The sequence below is a fragment of the Lucilia sericata genome, unplaced genomic scaffold (genome assembly GCF_015586225.1).
Source record: "Lucilia sericata isolate MDLA Ls3-8-SP2 unplaced genomic scaffold, ASM1558622v1 Contig000414F_arrow, whole genome shotgun sequence".
NCBI lineage: Eukaryota > Metazoa > Arthropoda > Insecta > Diptera > Calliphoridae > Lucilia > Lucilia sericata.
Genome location: NW_023994432.1, coordinates 315,303 through 333,222, shown reverse-complemented (window position 1 = coordinate 333,222; position 17,920 = coordinate 315,303). Strand labels below are relative to the sequence as shown.

Genomic DNA, 17,920 nt, shown 5'->3' with positions numbered 1-17,920 from the left:
ACTAAGAAATTTACTCTGTACCAAAAATTGCAATGATATCCCAATTTTGCCAATTTTAAGAAGTTATTTGCAGGAATAGGATAAATAAAATATACTAATAAATTTACTCTAATACTAAGAAATTTACTCTGTACCAAAAATTGCAATGATATCCCAATTTTAAGAACTTAAGATTTTTGAATAAGCGATATGTCAAAAGAAAGAGCATTTCTTATGGAGTAAAATGAGGTATACAAATCTGTCGTAGCTTGAAAACTGTTAAAGTAGTTTGCAGGAAAAAGGGAAAATACAGTATACTAAGAAATTTACTCTGTACCAAATATTGCAATGATATCCCAATTTTAAGAACTTATGATTTTTAAATAAGCTATATGGCAAAAGAAAGTGCGTTTCTTATGGATTAAAATGAGGTATACAAAACTGTCGTAGCTTGAAAACTGTATAAGTAATTTGCAGGCATAGGGAAAATACAATATACTAAGAAATTTACTCTGTACCAAAAATTGTAATAATATCTCAATTTTACCAATTTTAAGAAGTAAGGTTTCTTAAAGAATCGATATGTCAAAAGAAAGTGGGTTTCTTACAATATACTAAGAAATTTACTCTGTACCAAAAATTGTAATGATATCCCAATTTTACCAAATTTAAGAACTTAAGATTTTTGAATAAGCGATATGTCAAAAGAAAGTGGGTTTCTTATGGATTAAAATGAGGTATACAAAACTGTCGTAGTTTGAAAACTGCCAAAGTTATTTGCAGGAATATGGAAAATACAATATACTAAGAAATTTATCTTTACCAAAAATTACAATGATATCCCAATTTTAAGGATGTAAGATTTTTGAATAAGCGATATGTCTGTAGAAAGTGGAATAGGGAAAATACAATATACTAAGAATTTACTCTGTACCAAAAATTGCAATGATATCCCAATTTTAGGAATTTAAGATTTTTTAATAAGCGATATGGCAAAAGAACGTGCGTTTCTTATGGATTAAAATGAGGTATAAAAAACTGTCGTAGCTTGAAAACGGTCAAAGTTATTTTCAGGAAAAGGGAAAATACAATATACTGAGAAATTTTCTCTGTACCAAAAATTGCAATGATACCCCAATTTTACCAATTTTAAGAACTTAAGATTTTTGAATAAGCGATATGTCAAAAGAAAGTGGATTTCTTATGGATTAAAATGAGGTATACAAAACTGTCTAAGCTTGAAAACGGTCAAAGTTATTTGCAGGAATAGGGAAAATACAATATAATAAGAAATTTGCTCTGTACCAAAAATTGCAATGATACCCCAATTTTACCAATTTTAAGAACTTAGGATTTTGAATAAGCGATGTGTCAAAAAAAGTGCGTTTCCTATGGATTAAAATGAGGTATACAAAACTGTCGTAGCTTGAAAACTGTCAAAGTTATTTGCAGGAATAGGGAAAATACAACATACTAAGAAATTTACTCTGTACCAAAAATTGCAATGATATCCCAATTTTACCAATTTTAAGAAGTTATTTGAGGGAATAGGAAAAATACAATATACTAATAAATTTACTCTAATACTAAGAAATTTACTCTGTACCAAAAATTGCAATGATATCCCAATTTTAAGAACTTATTTTATTTGAGTAACCGATATGGCAAAAGAAGGTGCTTTTCTTATGGACTAAAATGAGGTATACAAAACTGTCGTAGCTTGAAAACTGCTAACGTTATTTGCAGGAATAGGGAAAACACAATATACTAAGAAATTTACTCTGTACCAAAAATTGTAATGATATCGCAATTTTAAGAACTTAAGATTTTTGAATAAGCGATATGTCAAAAGAAAGTGGGTTTCTTATGGATTAAAATGAGGTATACAAAACTGTCATATCTTGAAAACTGTCAAAATTATTTGCAGGAATAGGGAAAATACAATATACTAAGAAATTTACTCTGTACCAAAAATTGCAATCATATCCCAATTTTAAGAACTTAGTATTTTTGAATAAGCGATATGGCAAAAGAATGTGCGTTTCTTATGGATTAAAATGAGGTATAAAAACTTTCGTAGCTTGAAAACTGTCAAAGTTATTTGCAGGAATAGGGAAAATACAATATACTAAGAAATTTACTCTGTACCAAAAATTGTAATAATATCCCAATTTTACAATTTTAAGAACTAAGGATTTTTAAAGAAGCGAAATATCAAAAGAAAGTGGGTTTCTTACAATATACTAAGAAATTTACTCTGTACCAAAAATTGTAATGATATCCCAATTTTACCAATTTTAAGAACTAAAGATTTTTAAAGAAGTGATATGTCAAAAGAAAGAGGGTTTCTTACAATATACTAAGAAATTTACTCTGTACCAAAAATTGTAATGATATCCTAATTTTACCAAATTTAAGGACTTAAGATTTTTGAATAAGCGAAATGTCAAAAGAAAGTGCGTTTCTTATGGATTACAATGAGGTATACAAAACTGCCCTAGCTTGAAAACTGTCAAAGTTATTTGCATGAATAGGGAAAATACAATATACTAAGAAATTAACCCTGTGCCAAAAATTGTAATGATATCCCAATTTTAAGAACTTATGATTTTTCAATAAGCGATATGTCAGAAAAAAGTGCGTTTCTTATGGATTAAAATGAGGTATACAAAACTGTCTTAGCTTGAAAACTGTCAAAGTAATTTGCAGGAATAGGGAAAATACAATATACTAAGAAATTTACTCTGTACCAAAAATTGCAATGATATCCCCATTTTAAGAACTTAGGATTTTTGAATAAGCGATATGTCAAAAGAAAGTGGGTTTCTTATGGATTAAAATGAGGTATACAAAACTGTCGTAGCTTGAAAATGGTCAAAGTTATTTGCAGGAATAGGGAAAATACAATATAATAAGAAATTTGCTCTGTACCAAAAATTGCAATGATATCCCAATTTTACAAATTTTAAAAACTTAAGATTTTTGAATAAGCGAAATGTCAAAAGAAAGTGCGTTTCTTATGGATTACAATGAGGTATACAAAACTGCCCTAGCTTAAAAACTGTCAAAGTTATTTGCATGAATAGGGAAAATACAATATACTAAGAAATTTACTCTGTACCAAAAATTGCAATGATATCCCCATTTTAAGAACTTAGGATTTTTGAATAAGCGATATGTCAAAAGAAAGTGGGTTTCTTATGGATTAAAATGAGGTATACAAAACTGTCGTAGCTTGAAAATGGTCAAAGTTATTTGCAGGAATAGGGAAAATACAATATAATAAGAAATTTGCTCTGTACCAAAAATTGCAATGATATCCCAATTTTACAAATTTTAAAAACTTAAGATTTTTGAATAAGCGATATGTCAAAAGAAGGTGCGTTTCTAATGGATTAAAATTAGGTATACAAAACTGTCGTAGCTTGAAAACTGTCAAAGTTATTTGCAGGAATAGGGAAAATACAATATACTAAGAAATTTACTCTGTACCAAAAATTGCAATGATATCCCAATTTTGCCAATTTTAAGAAGTTGTTTGCAGGAATAGGATAAATAAAATATACTAATAAATTTACTCTAATACTAAGAAATTTACTCTGTACCAAAAATTGCAATGATATCCCAATTTAAAGAACTTAAGATTTTTGAATAAGCGATATGTCAAAAGAAAGAGCATTTCTTATGGAGTAAAATGAGGTATACAAATCTGTCGTAGCTTGAAAACTGTTAAAGTAGTTTGCAGGAAAAAGGGAAAATACAATATACTAAGAAATTTACTCTGTACCAAATATTGCAATGATATCCCAATTTTAAGAACTTATGATTTTTAAATAAGCTATATGGCTAAAGAAAGTGCGTTTCTTATGGATTAAAATGAGGTATACAAAACTGTCGTAGCTTGAAAACTGTATAAGTAATTTGCAGGCATAGGGAAAATACAATATACTAAGAAATTTACTCTGTACCAAAAATTGTAATAATATCTCAATTTTACCAATTTTAAGAAGTAAGGTTTCTTAAAGAATCGATATGTCAAAAGAAAGTGGGTTTCTTACAATATACTAAGAAATTTACTCTGTACCAAAAATTGTAATGATAGCCCAATTTTACCAAATTTAAGAACTTAAGATTTTTGAATAAGCGATATGTCAAAAGAAAGTGGGTTTCTTATGGATTAAAATGAGGTATACAAAACAATCGTAGCTTGAAAACTGTCAAGGTTGTTTGCAGGAATAGGGAAAATACAATATACTAATAAATTTACTCTGTAGTAAAAATTGCAATGATATCCCAATTTTAAGAACTTAAGATTTTTGAATAAGCGATATGTCAAAAGAATTTGCGTTTCTTATGGATTAAAATGAGGTATACAAAACTTTCGTAGCGTGAAACTGTCAAAGTTATTTGCAGGAATAGGGAAAATACAATATACTAAGAAATTTACTCTGTACCAAAAATTGTAATAATATCCCAATTTTACCAATTTTAAGAACTAAGGATTTTTAAAGAAGCGATATCTCAAAAGAAAATGGGTTTCTTACATGGGTTTCTTTTACCAAATTTAAGAACTTAGGATTTTTGAATAAGCGATATGTCAAAAGAAAGTGCGTTTCTTACGGATTAAAATGAGGTATACAAAACTGTCGTAGCTTGAAAACTGTCAAAGTTATTTGCAGGAATAGGGAAAATACAATATACTAAGAAATTTACTCTGTACCAAAAATTGCAATAATATCCCAATTTTAAGAACTTAAGATTTTTCAATAAGCGATATGTCAAAAATGGATTAAAATGAGGTATACAAAACTGTCGTAGCTTGAAAACTGTCAAAGTTATTTGCAGGAATAGGGAAAATACAATATACTAAGAAATTTACTCTGTACCAAAAATTGCAATAATATCCCAATTTTAAGAACTTAAGATTTTTCAATAAGCGATATGTCAAAAATGGATTAAAATGAGGTATACAAAACTGTCGTAGCTTGAAAACTGTCAAAGTTATTTGCGGGAATAGGGAAAATGCAATATACTTAGAAATTTACTCTGTACCAAAAATTTTAATGATATCCCAATGTTACCAATTTCAAGAACTAAGGATTCTTAAAGAATCGATATGTCAAAAGAAAGTGGGTTTCTTACAATATACTAAGAAATTTACTCTGTACCAAAAATTGTAATGATATCCCAATTTTACCATATTTAAGAACTTAAGATTTTTGAATAAGCGATATGTCAAAAGAAAGTGGGTATCTTATGGATTAAATGAGGTATACAAAACTGTCGTAGCTTGAAAACTGTCAAAGTTATTTGCAGGAATAGGGAAAATACAATATACTAAGAAATTTACTCTGTACCAAAAATTGCAATAATATCCCAATTTTAAGAACTTAAGATTTTTCAATAAGCGATATGTCAAAAATGGATTAAAATGAGGTATACAAAACTGTCGTAGCTTGAAAACTGTCAAAGTTATTTGCAGGAATAGGGAAAATACAATATACTAAGAACTTTACTCTGTACCAAAAATCGTAAAAATATCCCAATTTTACCAATTTTAAGAACTAAGGATTTTTAAAGAAGCGATATGTCAAAAGAAAGTGGGTTTCTTACAATATACTAAGAAATTTACTCTGTACCAAAAATTGTAATGATATCCTAATTTTACCAAATTTAATAACTTAAGATTTTTGAATAAGCGATATGTCGAAAGGAAGTGAGGTATACAAAACTGTCGTAGCTTGAAAACTGTCAAAGTTATTTGCAGGAATAGGGAAAATACAATATACTAAGAAATTTACTCTGTACCAAAAATTGCAATGATATCCCAATTTTACCAATTTTAAGAAGTTATTTGCAGGAATAGGGAAATATACAATATACTAAGAAATTTATTCTATACCAAAAAATGCAATGATATCCCAATTTTGAGAACTTAAAATTTTTGAATAAGCGATATGTCAAAAGAATGTGCATTTCTTATTGATTAAAATGAGGTATACAAAACTGTCTTAGCTTGAAAACTGTCAAAGTAATTTGCAGAAATAGGGAAAATACAATATACTAAGAAATTTACTCTGTACCAAAAATTGCAATGATATCCCCATTTTAAGAACTTAGGATTTTTGAATAAGCGATATGTCAAAAGAAAGTGCGTTTCTTATGGATTAAAATGAGGTATACAAAACTGTTGTTCATGATTTTTAGAATTTTAATATAATATCTTGAATTACCTTTAAATTCGGAATGTAAATAAAGGCCTTCTAATAAAAAGGTTTCCCTTCTCTGTATATTAGTGATTTTATTTCTTTTTTACTTTACAAATTGTTTTACGGTCTTATTTATTCGAAGTTCAAAAATGAATAGAATGATTATTACAAAATTTTTAATTTGCATAGCAAGTGAAACAGATTATTGAAAAAAAAGAAGAAATAATAACAATAACAACATAATGGTAAAAACAGTTAATTTTGAGTTACTCTTCATTATCATTACATTAGGTTGTTATTAACACATTACTAGTGTATAGTGAGAGCTAATTTTACATTGAGTAATTTTGTTATTCTTTTTAAATAGATATAAGAGAATATAAAAATATCCCAATATTATAAATAGTACAGTGGGTACTCGAATAATGTTATTAATGTTTATAACACTCTTCTTAATTATTAATTATTAATATTATTTATCTATTTTAAGTTATTTGAATAATTTCACAAAAAAAAATAGGAAAAGCAAATGGTTGAAGAAAAATTTAGTTTTCTGCAACATACTCCCCCCTAGGAAGGAGAAGGATGGCCTATCGTTGGGAGTGTTTTGATTTAGTCAGTAGACTGCGCTATGCTCCGACTCACAGCGTTTGAGCTAGGCTCCATCCTTCTATCCGAGGGTGTAGTTTTGTACTTCAGTGTAGAAATTTCTTCGGTGGAATCTGTAGGTAAAAAACATATTTTAGAAATTGGTCTTTTCATGATTTTATTTTTCGTTAGTATGGATACTACCCGCACCCGACCATCAAGGCCAGGGTGTATCTCTTGAATACGACCTAATATCCATTGAGCTGGTCCACATCTGTCATCAGCAATCAAAACTAAGTCTCCAACTTTAGCATCAGGTTTCGGTGTAAGCCATTTTGGTCGAGCTTGCAAACGATTTAAATATTCCAAGTACCATCTCCTCCAAAAATGTTGCTTAAGTTTTTCTATAGATTTCCATCGATTTAAACGGTTAATGTTAATATCTAGTAAATTTTCCTCTTGAATACATGTCGTTGGCTCGCCTATTATGAAATGAGCTGGTGTTAACGCATCTAAGTCAGACGGGTCTGAAGACAAAGGGCAAAGTGGTCTAGAATTTAATACACTTTCTATTTGACAGAGTAAAGTTGCCAATTCTTCAAAACTTAAAACTCTCTCATGCATTATTCTTTTTAAATGATATTTGACCGACTTCACTCCTGCCTCCCACAGGCCGCCAAAGTTTGGGGAACCAGGAGGAATAAAATGCCATTCAGTACCAATAGATGTTAATGAATTTACCAAATCGTCAGGTAAAGATTTTTTATTCCTATGCAAAAGAACTTGAAGTTCTTTGGAAGCACCGACGAAATTTGTTCCACAGTCGGAATAAATATCTGTGCATCCACCTCTGCGAGATATAAAACGCCGAAATCCGGCTAAAAATGAGTTTGTGGTCATGTCAGATACAGCCTCTAAATGTATGGCTTTAGTAACCATACATACGAACAAACAAATATACCCTTTTGAAATAGCGGCCGATCTTAAGGTACAATTTTTAACAGATATAGGACCTGCGTAGTCGACTCCACTATGTTTAAAAGGTCTGGTGGCATTTAAGCGAATAGATGGTAAATTTCCCATTATTTGTGTAGCAGCTTTCGCTGAATAAGTAAAACAACGCATGCAGTTGGTAATAACAGCCTTGGCCAACTGATTACCAGAAATAATCCAATATTTTCTATTTACATATGACATAGTCAAACTGATACCACCATGCAATGTTTTTTCATGAGCATTATGAATTATAAGTTTTGCAAGGGGATTTCTATTAGATAGGAGAATAGGATGTTTAACGTTAAACGGCAGATTAGAATTCTGTAAACGGCCACCAACTCGAATAATTCCCTCTTCGTCTACAAATGGCATAAGTTTTCGAAGAGCTTTTTGTTTAACTTCTCCCTTACGAATGAGTAATTTTAAATCATTGGGAAAATCAATAGCTTGTGTTATTTTTATTAAATTTTCCAGAGTAGTATTCAAAATTGCCGGTGTAAGAGACCCAGTCTCTTTAGAATTTCGATTACTGCTCCTGCTATTATGAATAAATCTGTAGCAAATGGAAATTGCTCTTAATAGGCAAATTAATTTAGAAAATTTATGCAAAAAGTAAGGATATTCACAAGTTTTAATTTTATCTTGCTTTACAGATGATTCATCGGGTAGTTTATTTCCCGAAATAGTATTTACAGAAATGTTACGAAAAGAAGTTGATGAAGATGTGTGAGTTTTAGAAATTTCCTCGAATGTTTCATAATTAGATAGAGGTTTTGGCCATGATGATTGCGGTTCATACAAAAACTTCGGACCATTCCACCATATCTCACACTCTACTAGCTGATGAGGAAAAATACCTCTAGATGCACAATCTGCGGGATTTAATGCAGAGGGTACATATTTCCATTGAAAATAATTGCTATGCCGCTGAATTTCAGCAACTCTATTCGCGACATAAACCGTCCAACTCGAAGGAGGCTTCCTCAGCCAACATAGCACGGTAGAACTGTCACTCCAAAAGAATATATTTTCAATATGTCTGTCTTTGAAGGAGTTTTTTACTCTTTCAGATAATTTTGCTAATAAAGTAGCAGCGCAAAGCTCAAGTCGAGGAATAGAGACTGTTTTAATTGGCGAAATTTTAGATTTCGCTTGTAAGAGATGTACAAAAATCTCATTGGGAGTAATAACTCTGCAATAAATGGCTGCTGCGTATGCCACGGTGGAAGCATCGCAAAAACAGTGAAGTTCTAGCTTAAAATCTTTAGAAACATTAATCCATCTTGGAATTTTAATATTTGAGAATTCAGAAAGAGTCGATCTGTATTCCAACCATTTCTCATTAATATCCGATGGAATTGGGCTGTCCCAGTCTACCTTTTTTTCCCACAATTGTTTAAAAAGAGATTTTGCAACTACAGTGCAAGGAGTAAGCCACCCCAAAGGATCATATACACGAGCCGTCTCGGATAAGATTGTTCGCTTTGAAACTGGACGAGATTCATCAATATTTGTCCTATAAGAAAGAGTATCATCAGTGGTATTCCACTGAATTCCAAGTGTTTTGACAACATTGTCGCCATCAAAATTCAGAGTTAAAGATTTTTCTCTAAACTCCTCAGGAATTTTATGAAATAATTCAGGTGAATTTGTGATCCACTTTCGCAAATTACACCCACCTTTTCCCAAAAGTTTACATAAATTCCTTTGTAAAACAATCGCCCTTTCAACTGTCTCAGCACCAGATATAATGTCGTCGACATAAGAATCTGTAACCAAGATCTTAGATTCATCAGGAAATTCATCCTTATAATCTTCCGCCAATTGGCGCAGCACACGTATAGCGAGATATGGGGCTGAAGTCGTTCCATATGTCACAGTGTTTAATTGGTATACAGAGATCTCATCAAGAGGACTATATCGCCATAATATCTGCTGAAATGGACGGTGTAGTGAAATAACTTCAATCTGCCTAAACATTTTTTCAATGTCAGCACTAAAACCAATTCTATGAGTTCTCCATTTGGTGATAATCTGTGGCAGATCATTTTGCAACGCAGGGCCAGGAGATAGTTCTTCATTAAGACATTTTCGATCGTCCATATGGCTACTACCGTCGAACACTACTCTTAACTTGGTTGTGGTGCTATCATCCTTAAGCACACCATGGTGGGGCAAAAAATATGAGTTTTTCAAAATATCTGCGGGATATGTACCGATTTTGGTCATATGACCTAGTGTTTCATATTCGCGCATGAAATCTTTATATATTTCGGAAAACACCGGACGATTTAAAAATGAGCTTTCCAACTGCTTAAAACGCTTTAATGCTCCAATCATGTTATTATGAATTTTAGGAAAAGAATTATGCTTTATCAGTGACTTGAATGGCAAATTGACAACATATCTGCCAGAAGTAGAGCGTGTAGTTGTGGCCTCGAAAAAATGTTCACAAGCAATCTCCTCATCACTCAATTCACGAACTGGAGTAATTTCCTCCTGTTCCCAAAAAGATCGAAGGAGATTTTCTAAAATAACGTTATGAAAATGAATGGTTTTTGTGCGTGTTGATTCTGAAGAACCAGAGAACACCCATCCAAAAATAGTATTTTGAAAGAATAAATTATCATGTACGAAAGATTCACCAGGTATTTTAATTTTGGGGCATATATTGGATCCAAGAAGTATATCAATGGGATCCGTTCTATAATAAAATGGATCTGCTAAACTGTCATTATCAATTTTAGGCATAGACAAAGTTTTAACGCAAGTACTCGGTTGATATGACGAGACATTAGGTAGAACTAAGGCTGAGCAGGTTAAACTTGTCAGTAAATCACGTGACAATAAGTCAATATCAACCATTCCTTTAGCTAACTGATCGCTATTTCCTATTCCAGACACATGTGTACGAATTTTGCGTTTTGGAAGACGTAGGAGCTGAACTGCTTCCTCCGTTATCAAACTACCTTGAGCTGCCGGATCCAATAGCGCTCTTAAAGAAAATTGACCATTACTTGTAATTACAGAAAGGCGAATGGTATATAATATAACGTTATGAAATGAATGAGAATTCTGGACTGTAATCCGAGAATTGTCAGATTCTAATAAAACAATGTTAGAATTTTGAACTGAAACGTCATTATCAACATGCAAAACTGTATGATGTGGTTTCTTGCAGGTTCCGCATCTATATAAGGATTTGCAAAGATCGTGATTGTGACCAAGAGAAAAACAATTTCTGCAAATATTTCTATTCTCTAAAAACTCATCCTTTGCCTTCATTGGTAGTGCCAAAAATTTATAGCATTGAGAAAGATAATGATTTCTTTCACAAAATAAACATGAAATCGATTTAGATTTACTCACATTTCCGTTATGTACGTGCGTTTGTCTCCTATTCCTCGTCTGATTATTCTTTTGAACAGTTTCAGATGTGGAGGAAACAGAATCATTAATTGATTCTAAAGTTCTAAAGGTATTCTCAAGAAAAGAAAACCAATCTGATCTGTTTGGTACATCCGTTGAGGATTTTAGCGATTGTTCCCATTCCCTTCTTGTTTGTTGGTCAAGTTTCTGACAGAGTATAGGAATAAGTAAGGGATCCCATTCAGAAGTTCGAATTCCCAGATTTTCAAAAGAATTTATACATTCTTGTGTAATATCCAATAAAATTTTTATACTTTGAAAAGTCCCATCCGATTTTGGAACATTATAAAGCCTAATGGCAAGATTATCCACAATCTTTCGCCTATTGTGGTATCTTAACTCCAACATATTCCATGCCGAGTCATAGTTAGCCTCTGTAACAGATATAGATTTGATGAGAGATGCTGCTTCTCCCGACAACGTTCCCTTCAGATAGTAAAATTTCTGAATTTTGGAAAGAGAAGTATTGGAATGTACTAACGATAGATATATATCCCGGAACGGGATCCAATCTAAATATTGACCTGAGAATTCCGGTAAAGAAATCCTAGGTAAGCGCGCGTCCACACTTTTAATCGTTTCCGACCTGCTGTTAGTAAAAGCAAAAGTGCTACTAAGTGGTGAACGATTAGTATCATCCCTATGCATAATATCAAATAATTTGCCCTTAAAAGTGAAATATATGTCAGAAAATTCAAAGTAGCAATCTTCAACCATGTATGGAACATCATCCATATTCAAGGAAGTTTCACGTATTACTCGAGTGATTTCATCATGCTGATATTTGAATTGCTGAAAAAGTGAATCAAGTTCCTGCGTAAGGCTCTCAATATAACCTAGTGATTTTTCGGAATCATGTTTCAACGAAAACCTAGCATTGAGTTTATTCAATGTGGAAAGCAAATCACGTTGTGTAGCAATTAAAGACTGAAGATCACTCATGATTTAAATTTAGAAAACTCAACAAAACAAAAAAAAAAGTATTAGAGAATAAATTAAATATTTATTTTATCCAGAAATGGAATTCTAAAAATCAGGTTATGATGAAGAACAACTAAAGTAGAATTTGGTGTACAGAAGTACAATACCGTTAAATCCAAAGATTCAGATAAAGATTTAATAAAATATGTTACAATTGATATCTAACAAGAATGCTTGTCTAATCCAATGTGTGTTTGTACAGAAGTACGTAGTATTCTCCAGATCAAATTAAAATGTAATAATGTTGAAAACGTTTCCGTATTATAATACAGAAGTATTGAAAAGTTTGAGGTTACTTTTCAACAATAACGTTGTACAGATGTACAATATAAGGCTCAACTATCAGAAATGATTCCAAATAAAATTAAAACACGCGTTTATGATAAACGAGCAATATTCTGGAGAACAATGATATGAAGATAAAAGAATACTCCAGACTTGCAATAAAGTGCAAGAACGTGTAGTAGTTTCAATTGAAATACGAGAAATTTAGATGTTTAAAATGTACAGATGTACAAAAAAATATAATAAATAATAAAAAAAAAGTCGAAATCAGACCGCAAAACTTATGTAATCTCAGTCACAAGTAAACCAAAAATACACGAGGTCTTTTCTCCCTCTTCACTTAAAATACGAATAAATATTCACTAAATGATTAAAATTTCCAGACGAGAAAGGAGTCCCGGGTTTCGGCACCAATGTTTATGATTTTTAGAATTTTAATATAATATCTTGAATTACCTTTAAATTCGGAATGTAAATAAAGGCCTTCTAATAAAAAGGTTTCCCTTCTCTGTATATTAGTGATTTTATTTCTTTTTTACTTTACAAATTGTTTTACGGTCTTATTTATTCGAAGTTCAAAAATGAATAGAATGATTATTACAAAATTTTTAATTTGCATAGCAAGTGAACCAGATTATTGAAAAAAAAGAAGAAATAATAACAATAACAACATAATGGTAAAAACAGTTAATTTTGAGTTACTCTTCATTATCATTACATTAGGTTGTTATTAACACATTACTAGTGTATAGTGAGAGCTAATTTTACATTGAGTAATTTTGTTATTCTTTTTAAATAGATATAAGAGAATATAAAAATATCCCAATATTATAAATAGTACAGTGGGTACTCGAATAATGTTATTAATGTTTATAACACTCTTCTTAATTATTAATTATTAATATTATTTATCTATTTTAAGTTATTTGAATAATTTCACAAAAAAAAAAAATAGGAAAAGGAAATGGTTGAAGAAAAATTTAGTTTTCTGCAACAGATATATATAATTTTGTTCTACACAAATTGTTAATGCAATTAGTTAAATACGGTTAAATTGCTTTTAGGGGCAGGACTTAGTATGGGAGATATGACCAATTATAAACTGATCGTAAAAAATTCTTTAAGCAAAATTTCTGTACATAAAAGCTATAATAAATAAGTAATGTGTGTTCAAGTGATTTTCTGGAGGGACATTTGCATGGGACCGACCGCACCCATGTTATGGACCGATCGTGAAAAAATCTTGAAATAGAATTTTTGTATACCAAACTAATATTTGTGCCAAATTTTGTATCAATAGCTTTATTTAGTAATGAGTAATGTGCGTTTAAGAGATTTTCGTAAAGGCGCTATGATCAATTATGTACATATAAAAAGACAAAATTTCAAAATTCTGTATCTATATCATTATTTGGCAATGAATATTGTGCATTTAAGTGATTTTCTGAAGGGAACCTAGTATGAGAGCTACGACCAAATATGGACCGATCGTAAAACAATTTTATAGTATAATTTATGCATAGCTGTAAAATTTCGATTACGATTAATAATCAATTAAATTATTTTTCAAAAATAATCGTAATTCTCTGGTATAAAATGTATGATTATTAATTGATTACGATTAAAATTAATCTAAAAATAATCAGGTTTAATTTAAATTAATGAAAATAATCAAAAACAATCAAAATTTATCAAATAAGTAATTTGATTATTTTCAAGAATTAATTTTTATTACTTTTGATTAATTTCAATATACTTAGTATAATTTCCTACCTTTTTACATTAAGTGTAATGGAAAACAATTATTAAAGTTATGACACTATTCAATTATATGAATGTTTTATTGAAAACAATAAATTTATCAAGTTTATTGCTATTGAAAACCTTGATCTCAGTACAACATGTTAGAAAAAATACTGCAATCTTTTCGAAATTGGTCTCAAAAAATACGTAATTTTTAGCTGATTACGGAAAAAATAATTAAATTCTTCTTAGAGTTTTTTTTTTGGCGGAAATTATACTAAATATATGAAAAATAATCAAAATTAATCCTAGAAAAAAATCAGCTAATTTTTTTATTAATTTTGATTATTTTTATTAATTTCAATTAATCCCTGATTATTTTTAGATTATTTTTAATCGTAATCAATAATTAATTAAAAAAATTAAAATAATCGTTAATTAATCATTAATTTTACTTTTTTAATAAAAATAATCTAATTAATAATGATTACGATTATTAATCATTATTTTACAGCTATGAATTTATGTATGTAAGAGCAATATTTGTGCTAAATGTATGGATATCAATATTTTGTAATGAGTTATGTGCGTTTAAGTGATTATCGGAAGGGGACCTTGTATGGGAGCTATGACAAATTATGGACCGATCGGAAAAAATCTACTAATGAGTTGTGTGTTTAAGTGATTTTCGGGTAATATGTGCATATGAGCAATACTTGTACAAAATTTTATATGGATATCTTAATTTAGTAATGACTTATGCACGTTAAAGTGATTTTCGGGAGGGGACCTTGTATGGGAGCTATGTCCAATTATGGAGCTATCCACAAATTTTTTTCAATGAATTCTATTGACATTTTAAGTTGTAAAATTTTGTGAAGATATCAACATTCTGACGGAAGTTATTAACAAAAAAATAGTTTTCCGGGAGTATATACTCTTGTATGGGAGGTATATGAAATTATGGACCGATTATGGCATTTTTCAACAGGAATCAAGATCTTGTGTAGAAAGGAATGTATGATGACTTTCATGGAATTATCTTGCATAGTTTTCGAGAAAATTACATCAGAATGGATAAAAAATGCTTATTTTTATCGGAGTTGTTTTAAATTTTGATTCATAACTTTTGCCGATGTGAACCGATTTTGCTCATTTTCAATACCAAACTATTCCGGATAATGATGAATATTTTTGCTGAATTTCGTTAATTTCCATTGCTTCAGTTTAACGTGAGCGTGTTTTGCACAGACAGACAGACGGACATAGCTAAATCGACTCAGAATTTCATAAGGACCAAGAATATATATACTTTGTATATATAATAGTATTACTATAAAAATAGCTGATGGAGGGTATTTAAGATTCGGCTCAGCCGAATATAGCACTCTAACTTATTATACCCTTCACCTTCGTGAGAAGGGTATATATAAGTTTGTCATTCCGTTTGTAATTTCCAAAATATAATTTTCCGACCATATAAAGTATATATATTCTGAATCCTTATAGATAGCGGAGGCGATTAAGCCATGTCCGTCTGTCTGTCCGTCTGTCTGTCTGTTGAAATCAGTTTTCTGAAGACCCCAGATATCTTCGGGATCCAAATCTTCAATATATATAAAGTATATATATTCTGAATCCTTATAGATAGCGGAGGCGATTAAGCCATGTCCGTCTGTCTGTCCGTCTGTCTGTCTGTTGAAATCAGTTTTCTGAAGACCCCAGATATCTTCGGGATCCAAATCTTCAATAATTCTATCAGACATGCTTTCGAGAAGTTTCCTATTTAAAATCAGCAAAATCCGTCCATAAACAACGGAGATATAAGCAAAAATCCGAGACAACCTCTGAAATTTTCATAAAAAATAAGCAACAACAACACAGCTTATTCATTGCGTTGTGTATTTTGTTTTTGTTTTTTTGAGTATTTCGTTTCATATGTTTGAATGGCTGTGTATTTCATTGCCTTGTGTACGTCGTTTTTGTTTCTAGTGTATTCAGTTTCGTATGTTTGGATGGCTGTGTGTTTCATTGCCTTGTGTATATTGCAGTCATGGGCAAACACATACCACCATGTGTATATTTGTGTGCGTTAAGCAGCAGAGAGATGACTGCACGTTATAACAAAATGGTGGTACACTGAGAAAAGTTTTGAAATTTGTTTTCTATTGCAAATACTTTTTAAGACGAGAAAAACTCATAAACTTTTGGGCATTTTAAACAAAAATGAAATAAAGGGAAAGAGTTTTTCATTTAAGAAAAGTAGTAGTATTTTTAAAAAGTAATATTAAATAAAACTACTGAAATATCATTAAGAAAATCACGACTTTCTATTCGATTTCGAACTTTTAAGGGATATTACCGAGATATTAACTGAACTTAATTTAAAGTTCAACTAATCTATCCAAATCAATGTTTCCTTTATATTCCTTAATACGCAATAAGTCACCAATGTGTTGATCGGTTAACCTATTCCGCAATTTACTTAAAATCAGTTTCATACTTGAGAATGCCACCTCACAGTTATATGTGGTGCCAAACATGGAATATAGCTTATATATTTCGTTTTTTAAATTGAAATATTTTGTATCATCTATCTTTTGCCAAAATTTTTCCCCAGATTCCATAGGAACTTCAAAATCATTACGCATTTTATGCAATTCTTCGTGAAGAAAAGCATCTTGCTCTTCTATTTCACATCTAAGGGGATTATCATGTATTTCTATTGTTTTTTTTATAAATTTTAAGTCTTGAAATCTGTCATTGTAATTCTTTTTTATGGACTCAACTATTTTGGCGTATTTCTGAATACAATCAAACGTATTAAAATTAAATTCTATGAATATTGATGAAGTTTTCTTAAGATTTGATATACTATTACTTTTTAATTGATTTATTAAGAGATCTAATTTTGTACTAAATTGGTGAATAATTCTATTCAAATGAAATATTTTTATATTTTTACCTTGCAGGCATAAATTAAGGTCATTTAATATCTCGGTAATATCACATAAAAATGCGAAATCTAATAGAAAGACGGGATTTTCAAGACAATTAGTAAGGTGTTTTGTATCTTTATTGGATAAAGTTTTTAAAAATTCGAGTACTTCTTTTCTTAAATGGAAAAGTCTTTCCAAACTTTTGCCTCGACTTAGCCAACGGACTTCGGTATATAAAAGTAAATCTCCATAATCCGAATTAAGGTTTTCTAGAAAATCTTTAAATTTTCTGTGTGTCAGAGAATTGTGCCCCCCTCTTATTATATTTATTATTTTTACAACAACATCCATTGTATTTTTCATACCCAACTCTTTGGAGAAAAGAGCTTGTTGGTGTATGACACAATGGAATGCTGGGCAATTTATTCCATTTTTGTTTAAAATGCCCAAAAGTCCTTTATTTTTGCCTCTCATTACCTTTGCTCCATCCGAACATATTGAGGCTAATTTATTTTTGTCAGCAAATGCAAAAACATTAACATCTAATGCATCATACAGAACTTGTCCTGTTACATGACCATGAAGTGAAACCACTTCAAACATTTCTTCGAAGCACTCTAAATTTGCATTAACTGTTTTAATACAAATAATTAACTGGCAAATATTATTGATATCCGTACTCTCATCTAGAGAAATCGAAAAATATTTGCAATTAATTAATCTTTCTTTTGCTGACATTTTAATAAATTTGCTTATATCTTCCGTTCTTCT

At 30.5% G+C, this 17,920-nt stretch overlaps 1 protein-coding gene across 1 annotated transcript; it reads right to left on the bottom strand.

Annotated features, from left to right (window-relative positions):
* Positions 1–6,833: 6,833 nt before the first annotated feature.
* Positions 6,834–10,637, bottom strand: LOC119604654 (the record flags this gene model as incomplete). Its single annotated transcript, XM_037957414.1, has 1 exon — positions 6,834–10,637. A coding segment is annotated over exon 1 (3,804 nt), but the record flags the coding sequence as incomplete, so codon positions are not given.
* Between the last annotated feature and the right edge of the window lie 7,283 nt (positions 10,638–17,920).